General features: G+C 42.0%; 1 protein-coding gene across 6 annotated transcripts in view; it reads right to left on the bottom strand.

Annotated features, from left to right (window-relative positions):
* Positions 1-6,333: 6,333 nt before the first annotated feature.
* The window catches only part of ralgps2 (Ral GEF with PH domain and SH3 binding motif 2), a 266,410-nt gene continuing 246,281 nt past the window's right edge, over positions 6,334-26,462 (bottom strand). For all 6 annotated transcript variants that reach the window (XM_033028386.1, XM_033028383.1, XM_033028381.1 and 3 more), the window contains 4 exons: positions 22,964-23,056; positions 16,724-16,829; positions 16,402-16,493; positions 6,334-7,427 (listed from right to left, as the gene is read on the bottom strand). In XM_033028386.1, the coding sequence (XP_032884277.1) occupies positions 7,398-7,427; positions 16,402-16,493; positions 16,724-16,829; positions 22,964-23,056 (321 nt within the window). In that variant the 3' untranslated portion in view covers positions 6,334-7,397. The remainder of the gene's footprint in view (positions 7,428-16,401; positions 16,494-16,723; positions 16,830-22,963; positions 23,057-26,462) is intronic.

Consider the following 26,462-nt stretch of genomic DNA (forward strand, 5'->3'; position numbering starts at 1 on the left):
TTATGGAGGTGAAATATTGTAATAGGTCAGGTGAAAACAGTATTTCACAGTATGCGGTAAGGTATTTCAAGATTTCAAGAGCAGAGTTGACAGAGGGACCACTGAAGTAGGACAGGAGGAGGCTGCAAATGCATGAGAGGAGAATCAGGATAGACACAAAATGCTGGAGTAACTCAGCGGGATAGGCAGCATCTCTGGAAAGAAGGAATGGGCGACGTTTCGGGTCGAGGCCCTTCTTCAGACTGATGTCAGGGGAGGGGGCGGGACAAAGATAGAATGTAGTTGGAGACAGTAAGACTAGTGGGAGAACTGGGAAGGGGAAGGGTATGGAGAGAGAAAGCAAGGTCTATCTAAAGTTAGAGAAGTCAATGTTCATTAGGTTGGGGTGTAAACTACCCAAGCAAAATATGAGGTGATGTTCCTCCACTCCGTGCTGGGTCTCACTCTGACAATGAAGGAGGCACATGACAGAAAGGTCAGATTGGGATTGGGAGGGGGAGTTGAACTGTTGAGCCATCGGGAGATCAGGTAGGTTAAGACAGACTTAGGGGAGGTGTTCAGTGAAACGATCGCAGAGCCTGCGCTTGGTCTCGCCGACGTAGAGAAGTTGACACCTGGAACAGCGGATACAGTAGATGAGGTTGGAGGAGGTGCTAGTGAACCTCTGCCATACCTGGAAAGACTGTTTGGGTCCTTAAATGGAGTCGAGGGGGGAGGTAATGGGACAGGTGTTGCATCTCCTATGGTTGCAGGGGAAAGTACCTGGGGAATAGAATAGAATGCCTTTTATTGTCATTCAAGCAGCTTGGTTTGAACGAAATTGCATTTCTTCAGTCTTAAAATTACAAAAAAAAACAAGACCCCCACTGAACACAATTCACACAAACATCCATCACAGTGAATCTCCAACACCCCCCCTCACTGTGATGGAAGGCAAAAGTCTTATATTTTCCCTTTGTTCTTCTCCCGCGGTCCAGCAGTCTAACTGCAACGTCGACTTGGGCTCCCGATGTTAAAGCGGGCGATGGTAAGTCCCGCGGCCGTTAAGCCGCGCCGGGCGATGTTAGGCCCCGCTCCGAGTCATTTAAACCCCGCAATTCTAGCGGGAGAAGTTGCCGTTGCGGGAGCTCCGAAAAGCGGTTTCCCATCAGGGACCTGCGAGCTCCCGATGTTCCTGTCCACCGGGTCGCAGCTGCACGCCACCACAGCTCTCCCCGCTCCGAAGTCGGCCACCTCCGAGATGGCGAGTACACAGGCTCCGCGACTGGAGCCCTCAGGTTGGTTCCGGTTGGAGGCCGCCGCCGGTACCTCGATGTTAGCCCCAACGACATCGGAGACCCGATAGGGAAAAATTCGGGTCCCCGTACAGGGAAGAGATTAAATGGTTTCTCCCCCACATATACACAGCTAAAAAATAATAAAAACTAGAATCAACACATACATTTCACGAGGGGGTGGTTTGGTTGGAAGGGACGAGTTGACCAGGGAGTTTAGGAGCGAATGGTCTCTGCGGAATGCAGATAGGGGTGGAGATGGGAAGATGTGGCGAGTAATGGGATCCCGTTGGATGTGGCAAAACTGTTGGAGGATTATATGCTGTATGCAACGACTGATGGGGTGGAAGGTGAGGACAAGGGGGACTCTGTCCTTGTTACGAATGGGGGGAGGAAAAGTAAGAGCAGAGCTGCGGGATATCGAGGAGACCCTAGTGCATCTATAATGGAAGATGGGAACCCCCGTTTCCCAAAGAATGAGGACATCTCCGATGCCCTGGTATGGAACACCTCATCCTGGGCGCAGATGTGGCGTAGGCGGAGGAATTGGAAGTAGGGGATGGAGAGAGTCAGTTCGTCATTGGATAGAAAGCATATCAGAAATAGACTTCTGTGATAGTTTAGAAAGATGAAGTACAACATGGTATAATAGCTTGTGTTTGTCAGAGTTTATGTGCCTTGCTATAGGTGCCGTTTTGAAGCTGTCAATTAATGACCTCTTCCACCTCCATCTCCTACTGTTATCAGCATGGACAATGGCTGAGTCTTCAAGGTACTAAGATAATGGATGCTGAGGCAGGCAGGATGAAATAACCAATCTTCATTAAAGCTCATCATGAGGACCTTGATGGCAGTTTTATTCGTGTCCAACGAGATTTATGTCTGTTAAGGTAAAAGTACCTTGTTGCACCAAATCAAAGGCACAGCCAATTGACCAAAACTACAAGAATCATGGAATCTCCCTGTATATATGGACATTCTTCCTCACTCTACATTACATTCAATATAAACAGATAGAGATGGGCATGGGAAAATGGAACTGGGTACAAAGCAAGAAAAATATAAAAGTAGTGGAGTGAGATGCTTTCCATGGGATGGAAAGGTAGAATCCATTTGAAAGAAGCAAGAAGGGTGTTGTTTTGATTTCAAGGGAATTCTTCTGACCATCTTCTTTTGTGTCCATCATCTATGTTTCAAATGTTTGGCCAGGCTCTTGCAAAGTGGACAGCCTTGTCGTTTGCCACCACTAGAGTACTTGTTATCTCTGCTGAACGAAAGCACTACTCACAATCAAAAGCATTTTTCCTTTATTTGTTTAGACTGTAAGACCTGAAGAATAGGGATTAAAATTTCATATTTGGTCATCTGTCAGTCTCTTATGGGGTGTGTTCTTTCAAAGCTAACTATTCAGTCCCCCAAACGTCCAATGAAATCAAAATCATGTGGGGTCCGTTGGTGAAAGGGACTGCTGAATTTCTCTGCCATAATGGCATGGAAAATTAGTTGTGGCCATACCTGTTACTGAAAAATGTAACCGCGAGTCAGATTGTTAATCCTGGCGAAATTGGAGAGGCTAGGACATTAAAATGGGGTAAAAGCTTCAGGGCTGCTGGGAGTTTTGATCAATTTGGAATTGCTCTCTGCAGAACTGGGACAAGCTGCGGAGTGGTGCCAGTGTGTCTAGAGCCTAGATACAAGTTGCAGGAAAAGAATAAGAACATCTGCAGACCCTGTCAATTAGGTGCAAAATGCATAGAATGGATTGGATGACTGCAAACCAGACATATACATTATAAATAATTGTAAATAATGTTGCAAGACAGTCATCCTGTTAATCGATGATTGGTCAAATTGTTGAGCCTTGGAAAAACTGTTTGAATCTCAGGGCACACGTTTCAATGTTTGTTCTTGTTTGCTTTCTTCTAGAGCTTTCTTTCTTATACATTGTATAAGTTGCTGTATTATTGGGTTAGGGAAATGTCTATGTATGGGGTTAATCGATATCTGTAATTGGGTTATTAAGAGAGCACCCCCATGTGGTTAGGCCCCTCAAGGTCCCGGGACCTATAAAAGTCCGCTGCCATGAGGTCCAGCGTCGATCTTCTGGGAGAGCGCTTGGGACTGCGTGACCTTCTGGAGTGTCTCTGTGCTAGCGAGGCCTAGAGGGCTTGATCAGGCAGATACGAGGATCAAACCCGTGGTGGGATAGGTACAGTAGTTCAACTGTAATTGTGTTTTGTCAAAATAAAGATCAGTTGTTCAAGTCCTTGATTCAATGATTTTTGACTGAAACTAGACTGGGGGGAAGCTTAGAACGAGCAATTTACAAGATGATCTGCAATGTTTTAATGCAATCACATCGCATGCTTCAGAAATTAGTGAGAATAAACTAATCTTACATTCATCAATCTCATTGATGAATAAGTAAGATTACGGCGGAGCTGGCGGCCTCGGGGCTGTGGCAGCGTTCCAGCGGCAGCGGCGACTCGACTTCGGAGCTATGGCGGTGTTCCGACGTTCCAGCGGCTCGACTACGGAGCTGGGGCGGCGTTCCGGCGTTCAGATGGTGGCGACCAGACTTCCGAGACTCGTCCGCGGGCCAGGTGGACTCGGCCGCGGGCCCAGTGGACGACCCGCAGGCCCAGTGGAGCTCGCAGGTCACAGGTTGGTGACCTGTTTTTCTGGAGCTCCCTCAACAACAGCTTCGTCCGCTAGACTGGAGGGCGGCAGCTTCGACCACCCCGGGCTGCGGAGTTTGAACCGGCCCATTCCCGGTGTTTGGATTCAGCCGCGGGACTGACTTACTTACCATCACCCGGCAGGGTCACAACATCTGAAGCCTGGATCGCCTCGGCGCAGAGGGAGAACAAGGATGGAAGAGACAGAGACTTTTGCCTTCCATCACAGTGAGGAGGTGCCTGGTGAACTCACTGTGGTGGATGTTAAATTTGTGTTTATTGTGTGTTTTTGATATTTATTATTATATGTATGACTGCAAAAATTTCGTTCAGACCAAAAGGTCTGAATGACAATAAAGGATAATTCAATTCAATTCATCATTCTATAAATCAACCTGATGATTCCTGCACCCAAGCTCCCTTAGGAAATATACATTAACTAGTTTCTTACCATTTTAAAATAATTGGACCAGACCTTGCTATCAACTTCTGATTGTTCCAAACGTTCCTGCATATGGTTTACGATGAAGATCTTGATAATTCATCTGAAGAAGATTGCGCCTAGAATACTGATTGGAGGAACTCTTGCAGTGATACTTCTTGGTTGAGGTGATTCATCCTCTACCACCAAGTTGTAGAAATATTTCACCTTGGTGCCCACTAACCTAATGTGTTACAAGTAAATGTGGATAACATCAGAATTCAGAACTGAAAATATATATGGATTAACAATTCAATTATTTGGGTATTTGTAATAAAATAATTGTTAAAACAATTTTCTAGCATTTCACTGATGAAAAGATATGCTTGTAACTTGACACAATTCACATGATACATATTTTAGCCATGGTGCTTTCACTGAAAGAACACTTCCAGAAATGGGGAAAAATGTGCCCATTTACAAGCTTTAGTGAACTCATTCAATTTACTCCACTGTAATACCATAATTTTAAAATCCTTTTCCATTGTTTTGTGATCTCAATATTTAATACTGGGGAAGGCTGAAATTAATCCATCTTGCCGACCCATAATGCAGGTATATACATAACATTCCCTTTCATTAGAATTAAAGTTATTTAATCAACTCTAACCTTTACTTATTAAATAATTTGTACTTGGGTGTTAGTCTTGAGATGCCAAAATTAAATACCAATTAAAACAGGCTAGAAAACAGTAACAGGGCAAATTCCCACGGCATCAGAGGTTTTACAACAGTCTATGATCTTGCCCTGGCTGCAGTCACCATCACCTTCGGCTTTACCTTGTGTCACATTCCAGTGCATAGGGTTCTAGAAACAAGTGTTCTTGCAAACCATCTGCACAGAATAATGGAAAGATTTGTTTTAAACTCTTCAATACTTGCTAAATTTTTGTAAGGTGTCCTTGAGACTCTTGAAAGGCGCCCATAAATAAAATTTATTATTATTATTATTAATATCTACACCAGAATGAGATTTGGAAATGTTGCCACCCAAATTCAGAGATTCTAATTAATGCCATATCAAATTAATCATCAGCTGTACTACTGCTAAAGTTTAGATATAGCAATCACCCAATCATCAAAAATAGTAAAACAATACATGAACCACCTTAAGCTGATTACTTTTCATACTATTTAGTTTGTTTAGATCAAGATATTGTCCTCATGTATACCATTTGCTGACATAGTCAAGGGAAGAAAATTACCATTTCCTTCTCTGAAATGCAACGTGAGCTTTCTCAAGACATAATTTTCATTGCTCATGCTTAGGATTAAGACTAATATGAAGTGCAATTCATTGTCATTTCATAACAATTGCCTTTCTACGCTTTAACTAACTAGGTTATGAAACTTGAAACCCCTTATATATACTGCACCCCTTAACTATTCCTTAAATTATCACCTCAGTCAGTTTTGTGAATAATTGTTTCTGTATTAACGCAGATGGTTGGGGATGTTAGAAAGAAAAATGGTAAAACATGTAGTTCCCACAGCTATAAACACAGTTTTAATTGGTACTTCTCGACTGCATTGCAATGGGACAAATCTGACTTGAAATATCTTGCATAAGCACCTGCTTTCAAGTTACACTTCTGTTGCAAACTATATGTGTTAACATTAAGTTAGGATACCATTATAATTTCTATAATAAGTGTACAACCTGCTGGTGATCGTGTATATTTTGGTTTGGATGAAGTAAAAATACAGTAGGAGAATAAGCAGAAGAAAATTAATATTACTATGTGGCTTCATTTAGGACACATAAGGTGTCTTAGTATGCTTGAAGGCTTCAGATGTAGATATATTTTAGATCCTGCTTTTTCTTCAGTATGTTTCCATGTAAATGATTCCAATTGTTATTCCAGAACGTATTTGATTAGTGGAAAGAATGTAAAATGGACAGATAAGCTGCTTGCACTTGCAAGACATTTATTAAGTAGGAAAACTTTCTGCAATCTGCACCTAAAGTCTCTTTAATCTTGCTTGTGCAAACATACTGTACATACATACACACACACACACACACACACACACACTATATTCAGAGTTGTGAAAATGACACCAGTCACACAAAAAGCATTAGAAAGATATTATCGGGTTCAGTAGTACTTGAGGATTACTTGTTAAATTGGAGGCCATGTGTTAGCAGAATGTGAGAGATTCAAAGCAAGCTGTATACGTTACTGGAGAGATTGAGAAAAATATACAATAGCCGAATGGCAAATCTGAATGTTCATAGTATAAAGTTATCACAGGTAGTTTTTTTTCCATTCAAGATTACAGCAGATAGTAAAATCCACAGGAAAATTGTTCACATAGTAAAAATTAAAAAAAAAAGGAAATTACATGGGTACAAAACAGTTCAGTTAAAAAACACTTTTCCAACAAAATAAAATATTTTAGGTATTAAAAACCTATGGATGTGCATTTTTTCTACATGGTAATACTGTTGACTAAACATATTGCTCATTCCATTTCTGTACCCAACATGGGTTAACTAGACGAGCAAATAAGCAGAATGAATGATCAAGGGATAGGAAATGCAAAAAAAAAGCTAAGTAAGCTCTCCCAAAACTGTTAACTACAGTAACTATAATCTATCTGGATTATCTGCATTAAAAATCCCAGCATTACTGGTCATAACATGTACACTATTTGGTGTAACAAATCTTTACTTAAGGCAGTGGTTCCACAGGGCAGTCAGTGCAAATGGGATGCACAGTCCTCAGAGATACTGATCTCTTATCAAATGTGTCTTAGCTGCTCCAGGACTACCGCATTGTTACCACAATGTCCTAGTGGTTGGTGTTGTGAAGCCAGTGCTCTGATATAAAAATATTAAGCACATCTCTGGCTTCAGTCCTGGCACAGAAAGAACAAACGTGGAACTCTTCCATGAGGTCCTTTCATGAACAGCATGCATTCGCCAAGCTGCATCCGTCTTGAATTATGCCACTGTTTCAGTCACTCAAAAGACATCAAGTTTGCAGGAACCTGAGGAGAAAAAATATATTTATTAAAAACAATTATTAACCATTTAAATTCAACATATCCTACAACACTAGAACTATAAATCGACTATACATGCAGTTCTCAACAAAATGAAAGAACCAAAACTACTTTTATCTTGAACGTTTTTAGGCAACAAAATATGATAGGATTATTTACAAACTAGGACTGACATCAAGCTAAAGGAAGAGATTCTCGTGCAGGCACCAAAAGCTCATTCAGAAATAGGGTTTAAAAGTTGTCTTACAATGTGTTACAGAGAAATTTATGATGGGGACAGCAGAGGTTAGGACCTCATCAGTCGATCATCCATTAGCTTATTTGATTACTTATTTCAAGAAACTCCTTGAGATTGGTGAAACTGCACAGGAGATTTATGAAGGAGTGAGATAATTGCTATGAGGAAACATTGGATACGCTGGGGTTGTCTTCCTTAGAGCAGAAAGGGCAGAAGGAAGACTTAATAAATGTGTATATCATCATGAATGGACCATTTATTTTCTCAGGAAAGGGTTAAAAAACACAGGAGAAATTATTTACAATAATTATTGGAAAAAATGTAAGATAGGAAGAAAGTTCTTTTCACCCAGATGGTGATATAGGTCTGGAATTCACTGTTTAAAATTACGGTAGAGATTCCTCATTTAAAAAGCACTTGGCTGTAGGCCCAAAGACCTGTAAGGCTCTGTTCCAAGTGTTGGAAAGCATCTTTGGCAAATGTTTTCAACCAGTTTAAACACAATGGACTGAATGGCTATCTCCTATATTATGAATTTTCTATGATTCTAACTCTTCATTGAAGGCATCAAGGCAAAATAGCGAGAACTTTGATCACTGCAGCTTTACCCAGTTTCCAATAAAGAATCTCAATATTAGAAATAAACCTAAAGTATAGATTTTGCTTAATGGAAGAGCCAAAGACAATCATTGTTAGCCACAACTGAGAAATTAGTTCTTAATTTTGATTAGTCAGTGGTTATGGGGAGACGGCAGGAGAATGGGGTTGAGAGGGAAAGAAAGATAATCCATGACTGAATGGCGGAGTAAACTTGATGGGCCAAATTACCTAATTCTGCTCCTATAACTTATGATCTTATTATTTAATTCTTAATTAAATAATCTGTATAATACAAATTGTAAATGCAAAGGCAAGGATGATGGGGGTTTTTATGAGAACATCATGAGTTACTAATTTTCTCATCCATTTGCTTCCACAAAAAAACAAGATCAGCAAACACACATTTTCTTATTTATTGAAGAGAGAGGGTTATTCTGTCTGAGAGACTTGTAACCAGGAATTAGCAAACACAAAAGATTGTTTGTGGAAAGAAAAATATCTTATCAGAGTAACTTCTTGTAAGTAAGGAAATTATGCCACTGTTTCAGTCACTCAAAAGACAGCCTGCCTACTGATGCAAAACCACTCTATACTTAACACCATTTTTACTTGATATTGGTTATGTCCTTTTCAAATTAAACTGATTATCTAATGCTTACGCTGTCTCAACCACAATGAAAAGTACTATATCAATGTTATCATAAGATCATAAGAAATGGGTGTAGAATTAGGCCATTTAGCCCATCAAGTCTACACCATTCAATCATGGCTGATATATCTCTCTCACCTTACCCCATTCTCCTGCCTTCTCCACACAACCTCTGACCTGGGGTGGGGGTGGGGGGGGGGGGGGGGGGGGGGGGGGGGGGGAGGTGTGGGTTGAAAGGGATAACTTTATGGCTTTGCAATTTTGGTCCTTGTCTTGCTCAGAGCAAATTTCAGAACTATGTGCATTGAAGTCTCTATGGTTTCTGAGCTGTTGTCAGGAATGTGAAGTTGGAGAATGACCTTGAATAACCTTATGAGCAGCTGGTCTGTAAGTGGGATTGAATTCCTTTACCACGGTGTTGAGAATTGGCTGTACTACTTTCAAAGCACATTTGGTCCGTGATGGGAAGTGTGTGGGAAGGAGGGAGGGAGGGGCGGTGAGGAGAGAGCATGGTGCTGTGGGAGGGATGGGTGGTGAGGAGGGAAGGGGAGAGGGGTTGGTGGAGAGAGGGGAAAGAGTGGGGAGGGAGAGTGGAGGGGGAAGGGGGGAGAGAAGTGAAGTGGAAGAGAGGGAGGAGAGAGGGATGGGGAGGGGAGAGAGATGTGGGGGGGAGGGATGGGGACGGAGAGGAGGAGGGAGGGGTAAGAGTGTGGAGGGAGGGGGAAGAGTGTGGAGGGAGGGGGAGAGAGGTGGGGGGAGAGGGGGGAAAGAGTGGGAGGGGGAGAGGTGGAAGAGTGGGGAGGGTCAGAGGGGTAGGGAGAAGGGGTGGGGGGAGAGAGGGGAGGGAGGGGGAAGGGAGGGAGAGGGAGGGGTAAGAGTGTGGAGGGAGGGGGAAGAGTGTGGAGGGAGGGGGAGAGAGGTGGGGGGAGAGGGGGGAAAGAGTGGGAGGGGGGAGAGGTGGAAGAGTGGGGAGGGTCAGAGGGGTAGGGAGAAGGGGTGGGGGAGAGAGGGGAGGGAGGGGGAGAGAGAGGGGTGGGGGAGGGAAAGGGGTGGGGTGAGGGAGGGGTAGGGGGAGTGGTGGAAGAGGGACAGAGGGGTAGGGGGAAGGGGGCGGGGGGAGAGAGGGAAGGGGATAGGGTAGAGAGTGAAGGGGGGTGGGGTAGAGAGGGATGGGTGGGAGAGGGAGAGGGGTGAGAAGAGGGAAACTTAGAAACATAGAAATTAGGTGCAGGAGTAGGCCATTCGGCCCTTCGAGCCTGCACCTCCAGTCAATATGATCATGGCTGATCATCCAACTCAGTATCCTGTACCTGCCTTCTCTCCACACCCCCTGATCCCTTTAGCCACAAGGGCCACATCTAACTCCCTCTTAAATATAGCCAATGAACAGGCCTCAACTACCTTCTGTGGCAGTGAATTCCAGAGATTCACCACTCTCTGTGTGAAAAATATTTTTCTCATCTCGGTCCTAGAAGATTTCCCCCTTATCCTTAAACTGTGACCCCTTGTTCTGGACTTCCCCAACATCGGTTTCTATAAGATCCCCCCTCAATCTTCTAAAATCTAGCGAGTACAAGCCGAGTCTATCCAGTCTTTCTTCATATGAAAGTCCTGACATCTCAGGAATCAGTCTGGTGAACCTTCTCTGTACTCCCTCTATGGCAAGAATGTCTTTGAGCATTGGGCATTGTGACATCACACAATGGAACGTTCACCATGGGCTGGGGCTCCTGCAAAGGCATATGTAAATGGATCCATTCCGATTGGACATATGTGAACATTGGGCATTGTGACATCACACGATGGAACGAATCAAAAGGAAGAAAGGCAGCCGCAGCCGGACGGACGGCAGGCGGCAGCCACAGACTTTTATATAATAAATAGATAGATAGATTTATGTTGACTAACAAAAAAAAAATTCTGAACAAGATCTACAAATTACACAACATTCATGAGTGTTATATGCTTATTAATTTGCAAGTCCTTGATTGCACCCCTTTACTTTGGAAGAGGATGTGGCAGGGATGCCAATATGGTGAATCTCAGAATACGGTGAATTTGAGGCAAAGCACAGATGACTTTAGGCCAGATAAAATGTATAGCAAGTCACAATGGTTACTAAGATTTAGCTGATGGGCAAATAATGGCACATAGAATGTGAACTGGAGTGGAAAAAGATGTTTAACGTGGAGATTTATAAGTCAAGCCTACTAGGTAATTTTTTTTAGATTAACTGGGCATTACAAATCACAATTGCTCATGATCCTACTAAGCAATGAATTGACTATAAGTTTAAGTAAAGGCAAGTGAAGACTGGGATATATCAAATGCAGCGTTTTCTACAGTGGATAAGACTCTGATTATGCAGTGCCTACAAGGCGACACTGAACTGGGCAGTTGATGATGAGCAATAACAATTGCCTACTTCACAGGAACTGATAGGAACCAAAGTTTTCACCAGACTGTACCTTTTACAGGTAAATCTCTGTTGAAAGTAGATGTCAGAAATATTTAACAAATTTTACCCAAAGGTGTTTTCTATGTAAAATTATCCCATGGTGCCAAATAATTTCTAAAGAATTTTCAAGCTACAATGTCAGATACTACAAAATATCAATCTTTGTGTATGCAACCACAATTATTACTTAACGACTGCAAATACTGAAGAAGAAAAAGGTTTTTATAATTGGAAGAACTGTTATGGCAGCCACACAAACATAATGTAAGATGCAAATATGCATTCACAGAAGAAATAGCAGTTCACCTTGGGCTAAAGCTAAATGTATTTGTATTGCAACCATTTAGGAAAAAAGTGAAAGTGATTGTGAATTCAAAGAAACCAAAAAAGATTGCAGAACCATTCCAAGACATGGTATTCGATCATGTAATTTTGCCAGATCGCCAGGGCTGTGACAAGTTACTAAAATAGACAATAAATTGAATTGGGGGCAAAGAACAGCAAAAGGCTTATTACAAAAAGAATCTGGAAAGTGAGCTTTATTTGATCAATCTGAAGCAACACAATTGAGATAGCTTAGAAGATATACAATTATATCATTCTAAAACAAGAATAATGCGACGTTTAAAAGGATGGATTGAATCAGACAAATACACATTGCACCATTTTTGTGATCATACGAGTTATGAAGAGCTAGAAGAGGTGTCCACTATTACTATATACTGAGGAGGAATCCATCAAAGATACCTCTGCAGAGTTGGAAATGGCCTAGGGAAGTTTCCAATGATCACACTTTAATTATTTTGACAAGGGGAATAATCGATTCTTGGATTACAGTGAAAGTTGATGAAAATAAATTGAGGTGAAAAGTGTTAGATACTGCACAACAACAGACCATGCTGAAGAATTGAGATGCATTTCCCATGTCATGGGTTATAAGAAAAGATAATCTTGGATAATGTCCTCAGTTTCATTTATTTCTCCTTGAGTGCTTTATGCAAAAAAGTGGCATGGAGCACATGATTGTTTCACTAATATCATTCAAAGTCAAATGATTTGTTCAAAGAATCAATAAATATTGTCAAACAGCCACTGAAGTCACACTTTATGTTTCCCCACTTAGAACAGATCAAATAGAGATTGGGTGTCCTGTCACCCCAATCCAACCACCTCTCTGGCCTAAGCCTCCTGAACTGTTCCAATGAAATTTAACATAAGCATGAAGAATAGTACATTGAATGAATGAATTAATAAGTTTATTGGCCAAATATTCACATACAAGGAATTTGCCTTGGTGCTCTGCCTGCAAGTGACAACATGACAAGTGACAGTTATGAATGACACATAAACATTAAGCATTAATAATAAAACATTATTGATTAAACATGTGAATTAAATTAAATACCAGAACAAAAGGAGGCTACAGATTTCTGGCTATTTAGAGTTACTACTCGTGGAAAAAAGCTGTTTTTATGTCTGGCTGTGGCAGCTTTGACAGTCCAGAGGGAAGTGATTCAAAGAGGTTGTGGCCAGGGTGAGAAGGGTCAGAGATGATCTTACCCGCTCGCTTCCTTGCCCTTGCAGTGTACAGTTCGTCAATGGAGGGAAGGTTGCAGCCAATAACTTTCTCAGCTGATCGAACGATTCGCTGCAGCCTCCGGGTGTCATGCTTGATGGCTGAGCCAAACCAAAGCATGCTGGAGAAGGTGAGGACAGACTCTAAGATGGCCGTATAGAATTGGACCATCATTACCTGCGGCAGATTGTGCTTCCTCAGCTGCCGCAGGAAGTACATCCTCTGTTGTGCCTTTTTGACTGTGGAGTCGATGGTGGCCCCCTTTTTAAGGTCCTTGGAGATGATGGTTTCAGGGAACTTAAATGACTCCACAGATACACTGTGGTGGTGTTGATGGTAGTGGGGGGAGGGGACGGGGACCTCACCTAAAGTCTACAATCAATTCCATTGTCTTAAGAGCATTGAGCTCCAGGTTGTTACGATGGCACCAGGACGCCAGCTGTGTCACTTCCTGTCTGTAGCCAGAATCCTCCCCATCCTGAATCAGTCCAATCAGGGTTGTGTCGTCTGCAAACTTGAGGTGCAGTCACATGTTCAAATCAAGTTAAAGCAGAAACCATTTTCTGTTGTTTATAATATGAGGTTAATAGTGTTGTGTCTCTTCACACCAGACATGCTGGTGAAACGTATCATCTTTTAAGAGCAGCAAATCTCTAAAGAATTATGATTATTAGAATTGTATCCAAATCAAACACAAAAAAAGGCAAATGAAATTATAAATAGTGCATTATCCTGAGATGATCCTGGCCTACTTATAATCTTAGAAATAGTTAATTTGAGGAAAGAAAATTGTGAAAGAAACTTGAACGAGTCATTTTGTGACCTCATGTCCAAATTCAATTTGCCTCTTAAAATTGCATAAGCCCTCAAAGGTTGCAAACTGCACAACCTTCAAGTGGTCCGCCCTGTTTCGACGAATGCAATCAACCTGTGCACAATTGGGCTGTGGGCCGAGCATCGAAAATGTGTGTATAATTTAACTTTCGTGACCCATGTCTGGGAACTACTTGAAATTTTGCACAGATTTAGATAAAATATAATTGAGAAGGAAGACATAACTCGTCAGTGCCAAAAGTTGCACATTAATTAATTAAGCTAATTAGAAAATGAGATCGAAAAAGTAAGCACCATCTAGTGTTCAATGCTCATATTATTCCATGGGGAGCCTATTTCCGTGCTGCTGTCTATTTAAACCATATATTATTATACCATATATATGACTTATGAATATGAATGTAATTATATATAATTATATTATATAAAAATAATATAATGAATATAATATGTGAATTTTGAATGAGTGCCGCAGAGGTCCGGCTCCTAAACCCGCCTAATTAATGGGTTAGGGCAGATCCCGTGGGTCCCCCCGTTTACTGCACCCCACTGACTGCCATTGTGCAGAGTGGGGGTCACGGCCATAGTGGGTCTGGGGCAGTTTTTATTTAACAGTTCACATCATAACTTTACAAAGATAAATCAATTGCAAAACAAAATTATCAGCAAGGTTAGCATTACCTTTATTCCTTCGAAACCTTGCTATTGTTTTGGTGTAATTAGGACGTAGCCATGATCCCAAAGTGCTCGCTGTCTAGCTACCATGAAACAAAGCTCGTGATTGGTCAATTGGCGTTTGACGCAATGTCAAACGTGCATTGATTGGTCAATTACTACAGGTGCACAACCTTTTATCCGAAAGCCTTGGGACCAGATACTTGTCGGATTTCGGAATATTTCGGATTTCCGAATGGAAGATTTTTAGCGTAGATTAGGTAGGTAGCGCAGGCGGCTTGAAAAGTCTGGAGCTGCTGCCTCCTCCCCGGAGACCGGGGAATCATTGTAAATCATTGCATAAATGTTAGTCAGTTAGTTTGGAGGGATTTTATGTGATGGGTTGGGTTGGGGGGGGGGGGGTGAAGGGGGAAACTTTAATTCTTAGTCCTCTACCTGGTCGGAGAGGCGGGGAGCGGGCAATGCCTTACCGGGTCACCGTGCAGTAAGCTCCGGAGCGCTGTGGCCGCCGACTCCCAACATCGCGGAGCTGGGGGCTCCGTCCGGCCGCGGGCGGCGCCGGTTGTAGCTCCGACCCCGGCAACTCTACCCCTCGCTGCGCGGCGCTCCAAATCCAGCGCGGCCGGACGCCCGCAGCCCCAGCTCCGCGATGTTGGGAGTCGGCGGCGTCGCAGCGCTGCGATACCAGCGGGGAGCGGGCAATGCCTTACCGGGTCGCCGTGCGGAAAGCTCCGGAGTGCTGTGGCCGCCGACACACAACATGTCGGCGGCCACAGCGGAGCTGGGGCTGCGGGAGTCCGGCCGCGGGCCGCGCTGGATTTGGAGCGCCGCGCAGCCAGGGGTAGATTTGCCGGGGTCGGAGCTACAACCGGTGCCGCCCGCGGCCGGACGCCCGCAGCCCCAGCTGGGAGTTGGCGGCCACAGCGCTCCGGAGCTTACTGCACGGCGACCCGGTAAGGCATTGACCGCTCCCCGCCTCTCCGACCAGGTAGGGGACTAAGAATTAAAGTTTCCCCCTTCACCCCCCCTTCACATAAAAGCCCTCCAAACTAACTGACTAACATTTAAGCAATGATTTACAGATGTTTAAGTGTCTCCCCGGTCTCCGGGGAGGAGGCAGCCGCTACAGTAGTACAGACCTGGGTTGACCGTGGGTCGTTTCGGGTCAAGTTTGGCGCCAAACGCGAGCTTTGGTGTGCAGACTACATCCTGGAAAAAATGGCCGGTTTTCTGAGTTTTTCGGTTTCCGGAACTCCGGATAAAAGGTTGTGCACCTGTACTTAGAAAATTCTCATATTTAAAAAAATATACGCAGGTTTTGGTCTTGACGAGTTTCAGGTATGATTTCTATAGTATTTTTACACAATGTGTTAAAAATTCAGGTAGTTACGTGATTTGGGTCACGAACTTAAACGAAAAAGCACCTCGGCCCACAACCTAAATCAAATAAGATCAAATAGAACAAGTTAATAATAATAATAAATTTTATTTAATGGGCGCCTTTCAAACATCTCAAGGACACCTTACATAGTATATCGGAATAACATATAATCGGAATATAACAATAAGGACATCACAGAGACACAAATTAAAAACAGGATTCAATCCAAAAACAGAAAATCAAAAACACAGTGTGAAGAGGGAGCAGCGGCAACCAAATCGTGCCAGCGTCCACTCTCTCTTCACGGCAGTTGAAGTTGAGTTGTCCTCAACTTTAGGCTGTGCACGCCATACGCAAGAAGAAGCATAGAGGCTTACTGGATACGATAATGTAATGGATAATAACTTCTTCTAAAGTATAAAATCAAGATATTCACCAATTTATATCCTTTATTGTGAAAAATTGAAATCAAAATGTATGTTTTATGCATTTAAGACCTTGCTTTAATACTTATGAAGCTATACCTTCAATCATTTTAGTGATTGTACCTGTTGTCTGTTGCTTTGGCAGGCAGAACTCAGATGCTTAAACCACAGCATTGCATTCCCTCTATTACCTGCTTGGAATTTGTAAGAATTTCCTGAAAATGAAGATGAGAGGAAACAAAAGCGAGTAATGTCATTTTGCTCTGGCAACATTTTCTTCCTCTGCAGTTAGGAAAACTAATTATCCCATTATGAATTGGAAAGAACTTAAGTAATTATAAATATATTTTAAAAAAACAATTCATGTCACAGCACTCAGCTACGTAGGGAGATTGAAACAGATATAAAATGAAAGGAAAATAGATATTTTTCCATTATTACTCACCCCTTTCAGAGTCTGTAAGTTGGAAAACATCTGGATGTTCTGGATCATCAGCCATCATCACCATCCAACCCACGACAGAAACGCTCTTACTCAAACTTGACTTGAACTGAATAATAGAAAAGTCAGATACATCAATAGCACTGGGATCATTAAAGAAAATTTTGGAATCTGGATAAGCAGGGAAGTTGCATTGTTATAAAAAAAGAATTACTAAAAGGTAAAACAACAAGAGTGTAATTTGTAGACACAAGGACCTGCAGATGCTGGTTCACAAAAAAGCACAAAGAAAGGTAGGAATGGGACAAGGCTGGCATGTGATAGGTGGATGCAGGTGAGGGGGAGGGGGAGTTTGATTGGAAGATGGCTGGGTCATACCATTGGGTTGTAATTACTTGGATGCATTCGGTTGGATAAATGCACCAGTACAGCCCGAAACAAAAAATTGCTTTAACTTGGAGAAAAACATTCCAAGGTTCAAAAGGGAAAATAGATATTCATCCACAATGGAGAAAATTGACTGATGGTTAGTTGAAGAGATGACTTTGAAGGATATTTTGAACTGTATGATACAAGACTGTAAAAATGCATATATTGAAATGAAGTTGTTAAGGAAAAGGAAATGCTTTTTTTTTTTAATGTATTCATTTTATTTAGGAACTAAGTGTACTTAATAAGGGCAATATTTCTTGCCCACCCTTAGCTCCCACAAACTGAGTGGCCATCACAAAAGGTATTTAAGATCCACATCATAGGTCATACTAGGAAATATAGGTCATACTAGGAAAAGTAGCATATTTTCCCCTGTGAAGCACATGATGAAACTCAGATGGAGGAACTGCTGTTGCCAATTTGTGCCAATTGTGGTCTGCTGGTGAGGAAGTCAAGGATCCAGTTACATAAGAATGAGATAAAAAGGTACAAAGTAATTCAACAGGTCAGGCAGTATCTCCGGAGAACATGTTTAGGTGATTTTTCAGGTAGGGACCCTTCTTCAGACTGTGTTCTTATTATCCAAGTGGTCCAGTGCAGAGTGGAGAGCCAGCAAGATTGCATCACCTGTTGATTTCTTTTTGAGAGATACAGCTTGGAAACAGGCTCTTCAGCCCATCAAGTCCACGCCGACTATCAATCACCCATTCACTCTGTCCTATGTTATCCCACTTTCTCATCCACTCCCTACACACTAGTGGCAATTTTACAGAGGCCAATTAACCTACAAATGATTTGGGATGTGGGAGAAAGCCGAAGCACCCAAAGGACATCTATCCGAACTCCACCCAAGGTCAGGATCGAATGTGTCATAACCAACCTCTCAAAGTACTCCATCACCACGGATATTTGTGCCATTGGTGGGTAGTCCTTGAGGCACGTGACCTTCTTCTTGGGCACCGGTTTTATGGATGCTCTTTCAAAGCAGGTAGAACCTCAGAGCAATGACAAGTTGTCTCTTCAGCTGCTGCTGATATGTGTGAAGGAGCGCAGCTAGATGGTCTGAAAATGAGGGCGAATGATGGAGCGACTGGCATCTATGATGGTGGAGTAGCAATGGTTGAAAGTATTTGATCCACTGGTGCTACAGAACAGTGCTGATGGTAGCTAGGGTGTGAGCTTGGGAGTGACTTCTTCAAATCAACCTTTTTGATATCCCTGGACATGACGAGGAAGGTGTTGGGTACGGCGTCTGGTGTTTGTTGACAACCATATGCAGCTCTACCAATGCTAGTCAGACATCTGCCAAAGCTGGAAAGTAGGCCGCAGACATGATGCTGGAGATGAATTCCCTTGGGAGGTAGATGAGGTGATACTTTATTGCCAGATGTTCTAGATGTGCAAAGCAGGAGCTGGGCAAGACCCCCAAGTCTGAGCACCACAAAGAGTTTACCATGAGGCAGCACTGTAACCTTTTGCTTTCCCTAATGATGCTGTCCGTGCCATGACTAAAAAACCTTATACTCAATGCCCTGACTGATGTGGGCAAGTATATCATATCACTTCTATCTATTTTTGTTATCACTTACAGGGCTTGTACCCCAAGTCCCTCTGTACATCAATGCTGTCAAGGGTCCTGCCATTAACTGTATACGTTATACTGTATACTTTCCCTTTACAATTGACCTCCTAAACATCCAAGTAATTTATATATATCACAAACAAGTCCCAGCAAAGATCCCTGAGGAACCCAACTGGCTTCCAGCCAGAATAACACCCTTCCACCACAACTCCTATGTGTTCTCTATGAATAAGCCAGTTCTGAATCCAAATGACCTTAAAATCCAAATTTCTTAAAAGCCTTACTTAAATCCAATAATACAGCATTCACTGACCTACACTCGTGTCACATCTTGAAAAAACTCATTCAGATTCGTAAGACATGACCTTTGGCAGATAAAGTCATTCTGGCTGTCCCTAATTAGCTGATTCTCTTCAAAATGTGAATCAATCTTATCAGAAGAATCCTCCCTAATTAATTAGAAGACTGCTTTATTTAAATGAGAGATTATTACCAGAAATTTAATTCTAGAGCCTCAACAGAAGAATTTGAATTTGATTCTCTAGATTGGTCGTTCAACCTTTTCATTTCCTAGTCTGATAATTATGCACTGTGCAGCAATATACAACTGAAAATATTAATGATACAAATGGCAATTCAGATTTTTAAAAAGGTGTACAGAGAGTGTCTTTCATACACCAAACACTGAATATCAGTATGGATGTGGAGACAATATAATTGTCTACAAAGCCTTTTTTCCCTTTAACTCCTCCATAGCATATGAATAGGGCAGCACAGTTGCGCAGCTGTTGTCTCACGCAGAGACTCGGGCTTGATCCTGACCTCAATGCTGTCCGTGTAAAGTTTGGCTAGGATTTCCTTAGGGTGCTCCAGTTTTATCCACATCCCAAAGACATGCGTGTATTGTAGGTTAATTGGCCTGTGTAAATTGCCTTGCAAATGGATGCAAAGGTGGGATGACATGGAACTTGTGTCGATTGGTAATCAGTGGTTGGCACAGAGTCCAAGGGCTGAAGGACCTGTTTCCATGTCCTTTCTTTCAATCAACTCCCAATTTATGTACAGCCCCTACATACAAACGACCGTTTGACAGACTGGGTGGGGGTGGTGTGGATTAGTCAGCAGCTGCAGAGCTTCCTGACACTAGCTGGAATTTTGCCACATCAAACTCGAGAATACATTCCAGTTAACACTTTGATGTCCATTTTGTGAATCCTATCTGGAGACTCGCAAAACAGTCAACTTTTAAAAACTATTAGCAGCATTTAAGACGAATGTAGTAAAATCTTTTAAAATAATATTATAAATATCCTAAGAAAGGCCCTAATTTTGTTATTATCAGCATTTTTGACTAGAGAACTGTGGTAGTAGACAGTCTGGCAGTCCTAGTGTGTAGTACCCAATGATCACTGACATATTTACGTATGCTGACAATACAAAGTTAGATTGTAAACTGTACTGTTGGGATGGATGGTGGGGTGGGGGGGAGGAGGGGGAAGATGGTTTAATTATGGAAAGGGTACAATTATGTTAAGTAAGCAAGGAAGGCGGTAGTATGTAGATGAATAAAAATGGGAAAATGGGAAGTTATTCCATTTTTTTTTTAAATAGTAAGAAATCAGTAACATTTGGTGCACCAGAAGTTGCAGGTATAGCAAACAATTAGGAAGAAAAATATTGAGTTGTTCTTGTAACAGGCTGACGTATAAGGAAAAGGAATTATTGCTGCTATGGATAGTACCTGGTGGCACCACTCCTATTATACACGTGTACTTTTGGGTCTCTGTACCTGGAGACTGGTACTATCTTATCAATTCATTGGACTAATTTCTGGGTAAAAGAATATGACCCATGTAAAGACCTTGTTTAAAGCAGGCCATTTACTTATTGAAGTAAGTGTTCAGATGCATCTTTTCAGCCTCGGGTGGCTTCAACCAGCAGATTTAAACTGAACATGGGAATCATTAGGTCTAAGATGAGGTGAAATTTTTCACTCAAAGAATAATAAGTCCCCTTGATGACATATACATTGTTATTCATGTCTTATATTCAAGAATTATTTATGATCAGGTGGAAAAAATCCTGTAGTGTTCACTTTTCATGTATCATGTGTGTAAAACCACACCAGAGGCATCCCAGAAGGATGCATTCTAAAAAATGCAGTTACAAGGAACATTAGATGCTAGTTTATAAAAATAGGAACAGGTTTTGGAGTAACTCAGTGGGCCAGGCAGCGTCTCTGAAGGACATGGATATGTGACGTTTCGGATCAGGGTCCTTCTTCAGACTGATTGGGGCAGTGAGGGGAAAGAAAAATGGAAGAGGGGAGGGGCAGGACAAAGCCTGGCAGATAATAGGCTGATACAAACAAAGGGGTTATGATCGGTAGATAGTGGCCAGAGCTGGAAAGAGAATGTGTAAGACAAAATAATTGAAGAGTTGTAAATTGTGAAGCTAGAGGAAGGAATGTAGATGGAGAAGGAGTGGGAAGGGAGAAATATGTACAACGTTTAAGATTATTTTCATAATTCACTTTCCTTTAGGAAAATTAGCAACTGCTCTTCAGAAATGCAAAACCAAAAGCGAACCACATAAGAATCTCATGAGAAAGGGTTAGATTGGAAATATCAAACTATTAACTTACAGGAAGAACAAAGCAGTGGTCTTTACAAGTTTGTATTTTTAAACCTAATTTGATATAGCTCAGCAGATGCCTTCCTTATTTCAAATGATTCAATCACAGCCTTAAGAAATCTTTGGATTATTATGGAATGGAAAACATCAACTGCTGCAGCTGTTCCCTCAAAGGACTGGCCCTCAAAACTAAAACAAGTAAGCTCTGAAAGTAGTGCAGACGCTTAAGGGCTTTCGGGTTGTCATCAGATAGCAATGCACAAACTATTATATTCTGGTGCTGTGTATCACCATAGGATTAGTAGCATAGAAAGAAAGCCCCTCAGTCTACCACATCAATGCCGACCGTTTGCCCATCTACACATCTTATTTTTTTGCATTATGCCAATATCCATCTATGCCATGCCTAATTAAATATATCACACTCCATATATCAACCAGTCTTTGTAACCTTACAGGTGGCCTTTAAAACTCTTTTCTCTTACGTTAAACCTAGTTCCTCTCATATGTGTATGCAGCATATGTGTAGGGAAATGTAGTCAATGTTTCGGTTTCCGATTATTCATCTGGACTGAAAGAATAGTGGGGAGATAGCCAGTATAAAGAGGTGACGGGAAGAGGTGAAGCAAAAGATGTTCCCTTCTCACTCCTTCTGATCTACCCAAGCAATCTCACACACGCCCTTCTTTCCATTCTTCCTCCCCTAGTCCCCATCACAGTTTCTTTCCTTTGCCCACCTAACAAATGTGCACATTACCCACACACTCATCCTACTGGGTCCTCTACTCCCTTATCCCATTGAGGCCCCTATCCCCACTTCCCAGTTTCCCATTGGTCCACTATCCCTTCCTTGTTTAGCTTCATTCGTTCTTTCATCATATTCCAGAATCTGTAGTCCTTTGCTGTCTCCACATATCCCCCCAGCCACTGTTGCTATTTCTGTCTTTCCCTCCCCCACCTGACTCCACCTGTCTCTCAACCCTCCTCACCTGGATCCACCCCCACCAGCTGCTGCCCCAACCTCTTCCAGTCACGTCTTATACTAACCCTCTAAACTATCTCCCCTCTAAACTTTCAGTCTAAATGAAGAGAATTGACCAGAAACGTCAACTGTTCATTGCCCTCTACGAAGGCTACTGCCTGGTCCTCTGAATTTCTCCAGCAATTTTTTTTGCTGCATATGTTGTTATTACTGTAAACTTGATGAAGATTCTCAACCGTGATGTAATGTAGCTTGAATTTCTTCATCTCCATGTGCATAAATGACAACAGTGACAACATTCAAAAATGTATTTAAAGCATTCTGGGGCATTTTTATGCTAGAGACACATTATAAATGTGTTTTCATCCAATTCTTTAGCATGAAACATTATTTAGTAACTTCCATAACAACATATGAGGCAGCAAATCTATTACACTGCGCCAAATGTAATGTGAAAGACAGATGTTCTCCCTTAAGACCTGTTGTACAAACTTTCCATTGAGAGTGTCCATTGTCATTGACTAAGACTGATTATGTTTAATTCAGCAATTTGCTTTCATTGGACGTTTAGCAATTTGAAAACAAACCAGGTTCTGGGAAGAGAGGTACTTACATGCTTTCTTTCTGTTGGTTTTAAAGATTTGGCTGAATAGTAATAAAGTTTTGTGCCACATAATGCCACCCAGTACTTGGTCCATGATGCAACCTACACAAAAAGATGACAGATAACTGATTTGATTACTGAACATGTGCATTAACGATAATAGACCACAGTGGGATTTAAATATCTTACAAGAGTGTGTGAAATCTGAAGAGTTATGTTAACATCATTTACATTCTGTCAACTCTATATGTTTGAATTGTTCTTTACCAATCAAATTTCAACACATGCTGGTTCATGATAGTTTCAGGCAAGATCATAAATAGTATATTTCAACGGATAAAAACGGCTTGAATAACTAACTTCCTGACAAGTTCATTAAATTTTGCAAAAAAAGAGGCGATATTTAGGATAATATATCAGTAATGACATTATAACTACGTACAAATTAAAAGTAAAATTCACAATTTTCTGGAAAAAAAGCATTCGATGGCAAAAAAGATTTGGAGATACATAGCGTTATGCTGGCATTATGCTTATTTTTAACATCGCCCCGAGGACACCAAGTCGGATCTTTTACTTAAAGGGGAGGGGGGGGGGGAGGGATAAATGCTCTTCACCATTGGAATCCACAAAGTCAGGTCCGGGAGTACAAAGATCATCATATTTACGTCTGCAGGCATGGAAAACTGTCTTCTTCATGATTATATCAATGAGCTGGCCGCGGACAGATCATCTGAGATATTATTGATGATACTAACTCTCTCCACTGCCATTCCTCAATGAAAACTGGCACAGGGTCTCTAGCTTACTGAAGCCAACAATTAGTCTTTTGGTTTTGTTGATGCTGAGAGAGTGGTTGTTATTGGAATACTACTTGACCAGGTCTCCCCTTTATACTCGACAAGTGTTTTTTATGTAGAATATTTTTAATAGCCTTGAATACTTTGGAAAGTTTATGAATGTTGGACATTCTGTCTCCTTGATTGTTTCATCAATTGGTAAAGCCTGGGGTTGTGCTTTAACCAGCTCTCAACAAAACCAAGTGCACGTCAGTTTTGATTGAAAAGGCCCTGTTGGGAATGTTGGGAGCCTGCTGACCAATAGAAGATGGCAGCCCACTCAAAGTTTGCAGCAGACAGTTAGTAGGTTGCTTGCCAGTCGGTGAAAAATCCACATCATGCTCGGCTCTTTTCTCATATGAAATTGCCTCAACACCACTTGTGCATTTTTTTTTTCAGAATACTACTGAAATAAGAAACTCTATAACAAGGCAAGGTTAACAAAGGATGTGTTTTCACTATATTTGATCCTTAGTCTAGTTGACAATATTTGTAGATTGTGTTCTTGCAAAGATGGCTATATACAACTTTATTGGTAAATATGTCACCTTCCTCCAAAGCCCTCTCCTTTCGTGCCTGAAGATCCTATTTGACCTGAGGTGGATTGCATTCGATGTTTGTCAGCAAGTAGTGAAAGATCAAGAGTCGATATGCAGCCAGAGCTAGGGTTCACAGGAGGAACTTGGGCATGTTTTCAGCTAGGGGTTCAGTGTGTATTGTGTGCAGCTGGAGTCATTACCAAGAGTCAAGAGTGTTTAATTACCAGAAACAGAACAATGACATTTTGACGTTGCAGCTTTACAGGACCATTAATGCAATAACGCACAAGTAAATATATAACATTTAATAAGACAAATTAATAATAAATACTACTGGGTAACCAGACCATAATAGTGCAAAAACCGAAGTATGGAGTACATAGTGAAACCATATAAATGCTGAAGTAGGATTAGTGCTGTGTAGGGTTCACGAGCCTGATTGTCGCTGGGAAGAAATTGTTCTTGAACCTGGAAGTTTTCAGGCTCCAGTACCTTCTTCTCAATGGTAGCAGCAAGATGAGTATAGCCAGGCTGGCATGGGTCTTAAATTATATTACCTATCTTTTTGAGGCAATTCAAGTTAACAAACAAAGCCACGATGCAACCAGTCAGTATGCTCTCCATCGTACACGTGCATAAGTTTGTTAGATACTAAATCCCCTTAATGTTCTAACAACAGTCTGACGTATGTGTTCTTATTATCCAAATGGTCCAATACAGAGCGGAGAGCCAGTGTGATTGCGTTTGCTGTTGATCTGCTGTGGCAGTTCGTGAATTGTACTAGGTCCGGGTCCACACTAAGGTAGGAGTTGATATGTGTCTAAAAGCACAACAGATGTAAGTGCCATTGGCTGGTAGTTATTAAGGAATATCATCTTGCTCTTCTGGAGCACTGGTATTATTCACGTCCTTATCAAGCAGATGGGGACCTCAGACTGTAGTAGTGAGAGGTTGAAGATGTCAAGTTGGTCAGTGCTGATTTTAAGAATTTGGGCAGGTTCAGCATCAGTGCCGGATGCTTTCCGAGGTTCACCTATGAGAAGGAACCTCTGATATTGGCTTTGGTGATTGAGATCACAGTGTTGTCAGGAGACCGGAGAAGGTATATTGATGTTCTCCTTTTCAAAGCTAGCATATCATGTATTCAGCTTGTCCTAAAGACCCTAATGGGAGTTATATCCAGGGCCCCAAACAGTAACCTGGATATAGGGTGCAAGTTGAATACAATTGGCATAACAAAAGTAATGCTATGGTGGTTATGGGGGATTTCAACATGCAGGTAGACTGGGAAAATCAGGTTGGTACTGGACCCCGAGAAAGGGAGTTTGCGGAGTGCCTCTGAGATGGATTCTTAGAGCAGCTTGTACTGGAGCCTACCAGGGAGAAGGCAATTCTGGAATTAGTGTTGTGTAATAAACCGGATTTGACAAGGGAACCCAAGGTAAAGGAAGCATTAGGAGGTAGTGACCATAATATCTACAATTTGAGAGGGAGAAGGGAAAATCGGAAATGTGAGTATTACAGTTGAGCAAAGGGGGCTATGGAGGCATGAGGGAGGAGCTGGCCAAAGTTGACTGAAAGAGACCCTAGCAGGGATGACACTGTGTGGAGACATGGTCTGTGGCTGAAAGTTTCCAGAATCTTAAAGTGCCAAACCACCATGTATGCCCTCTCATCCATCCTCAGCAACCGTAGATTTAGGGTCTCGCTTGGGAACCAGACCAGCTCTGTTAGGACCCTGGATGATGGTCTCCCCCAGGGCTCTGTCCTAGCTCCCCTACTCTTCAACATTTATGTGAGTGACATGCCAACTACCTCGTCCAGGAAGTTTGCATATGCAGTTGACCTTGCCCATGCCTACCAGGGAGCTGCCCTTGAGGATATCAGCAGAGTGCTAAAATTGGGCTGCAGCCACCCGACAACCAAAATTCATTTTGTGAACACAAACTTGTCAAAAAGGCGAGGCAAATAATTGGGCTGCAGCCACCCGACAACCAAAATTCATTTTGTGAACACAAACTTGTGAAAAAAGCGAGGCAAACAATTGGGCTGCAGACACCCGACAACCAAAATTCATTTTGTGAAAGCCACTTTACAGCCGCATCGAGGGGACTCACCGTGGAGTAGACG

Source organism: Amblyraja radiata, chromosome 10 (genome assembly GCF_010909765.2).
Source record: "Amblyraja radiata isolate CabotCenter1 chromosome 10, sAmbRad1.1.pri, whole genome shotgun sequence".
NCBI classification, from domain to species: Eukaryota; Metazoa; Chordata; class Chondrichthyes; order Rajiformes; family Rajidae; genus Amblyraja; species Amblyraja radiata.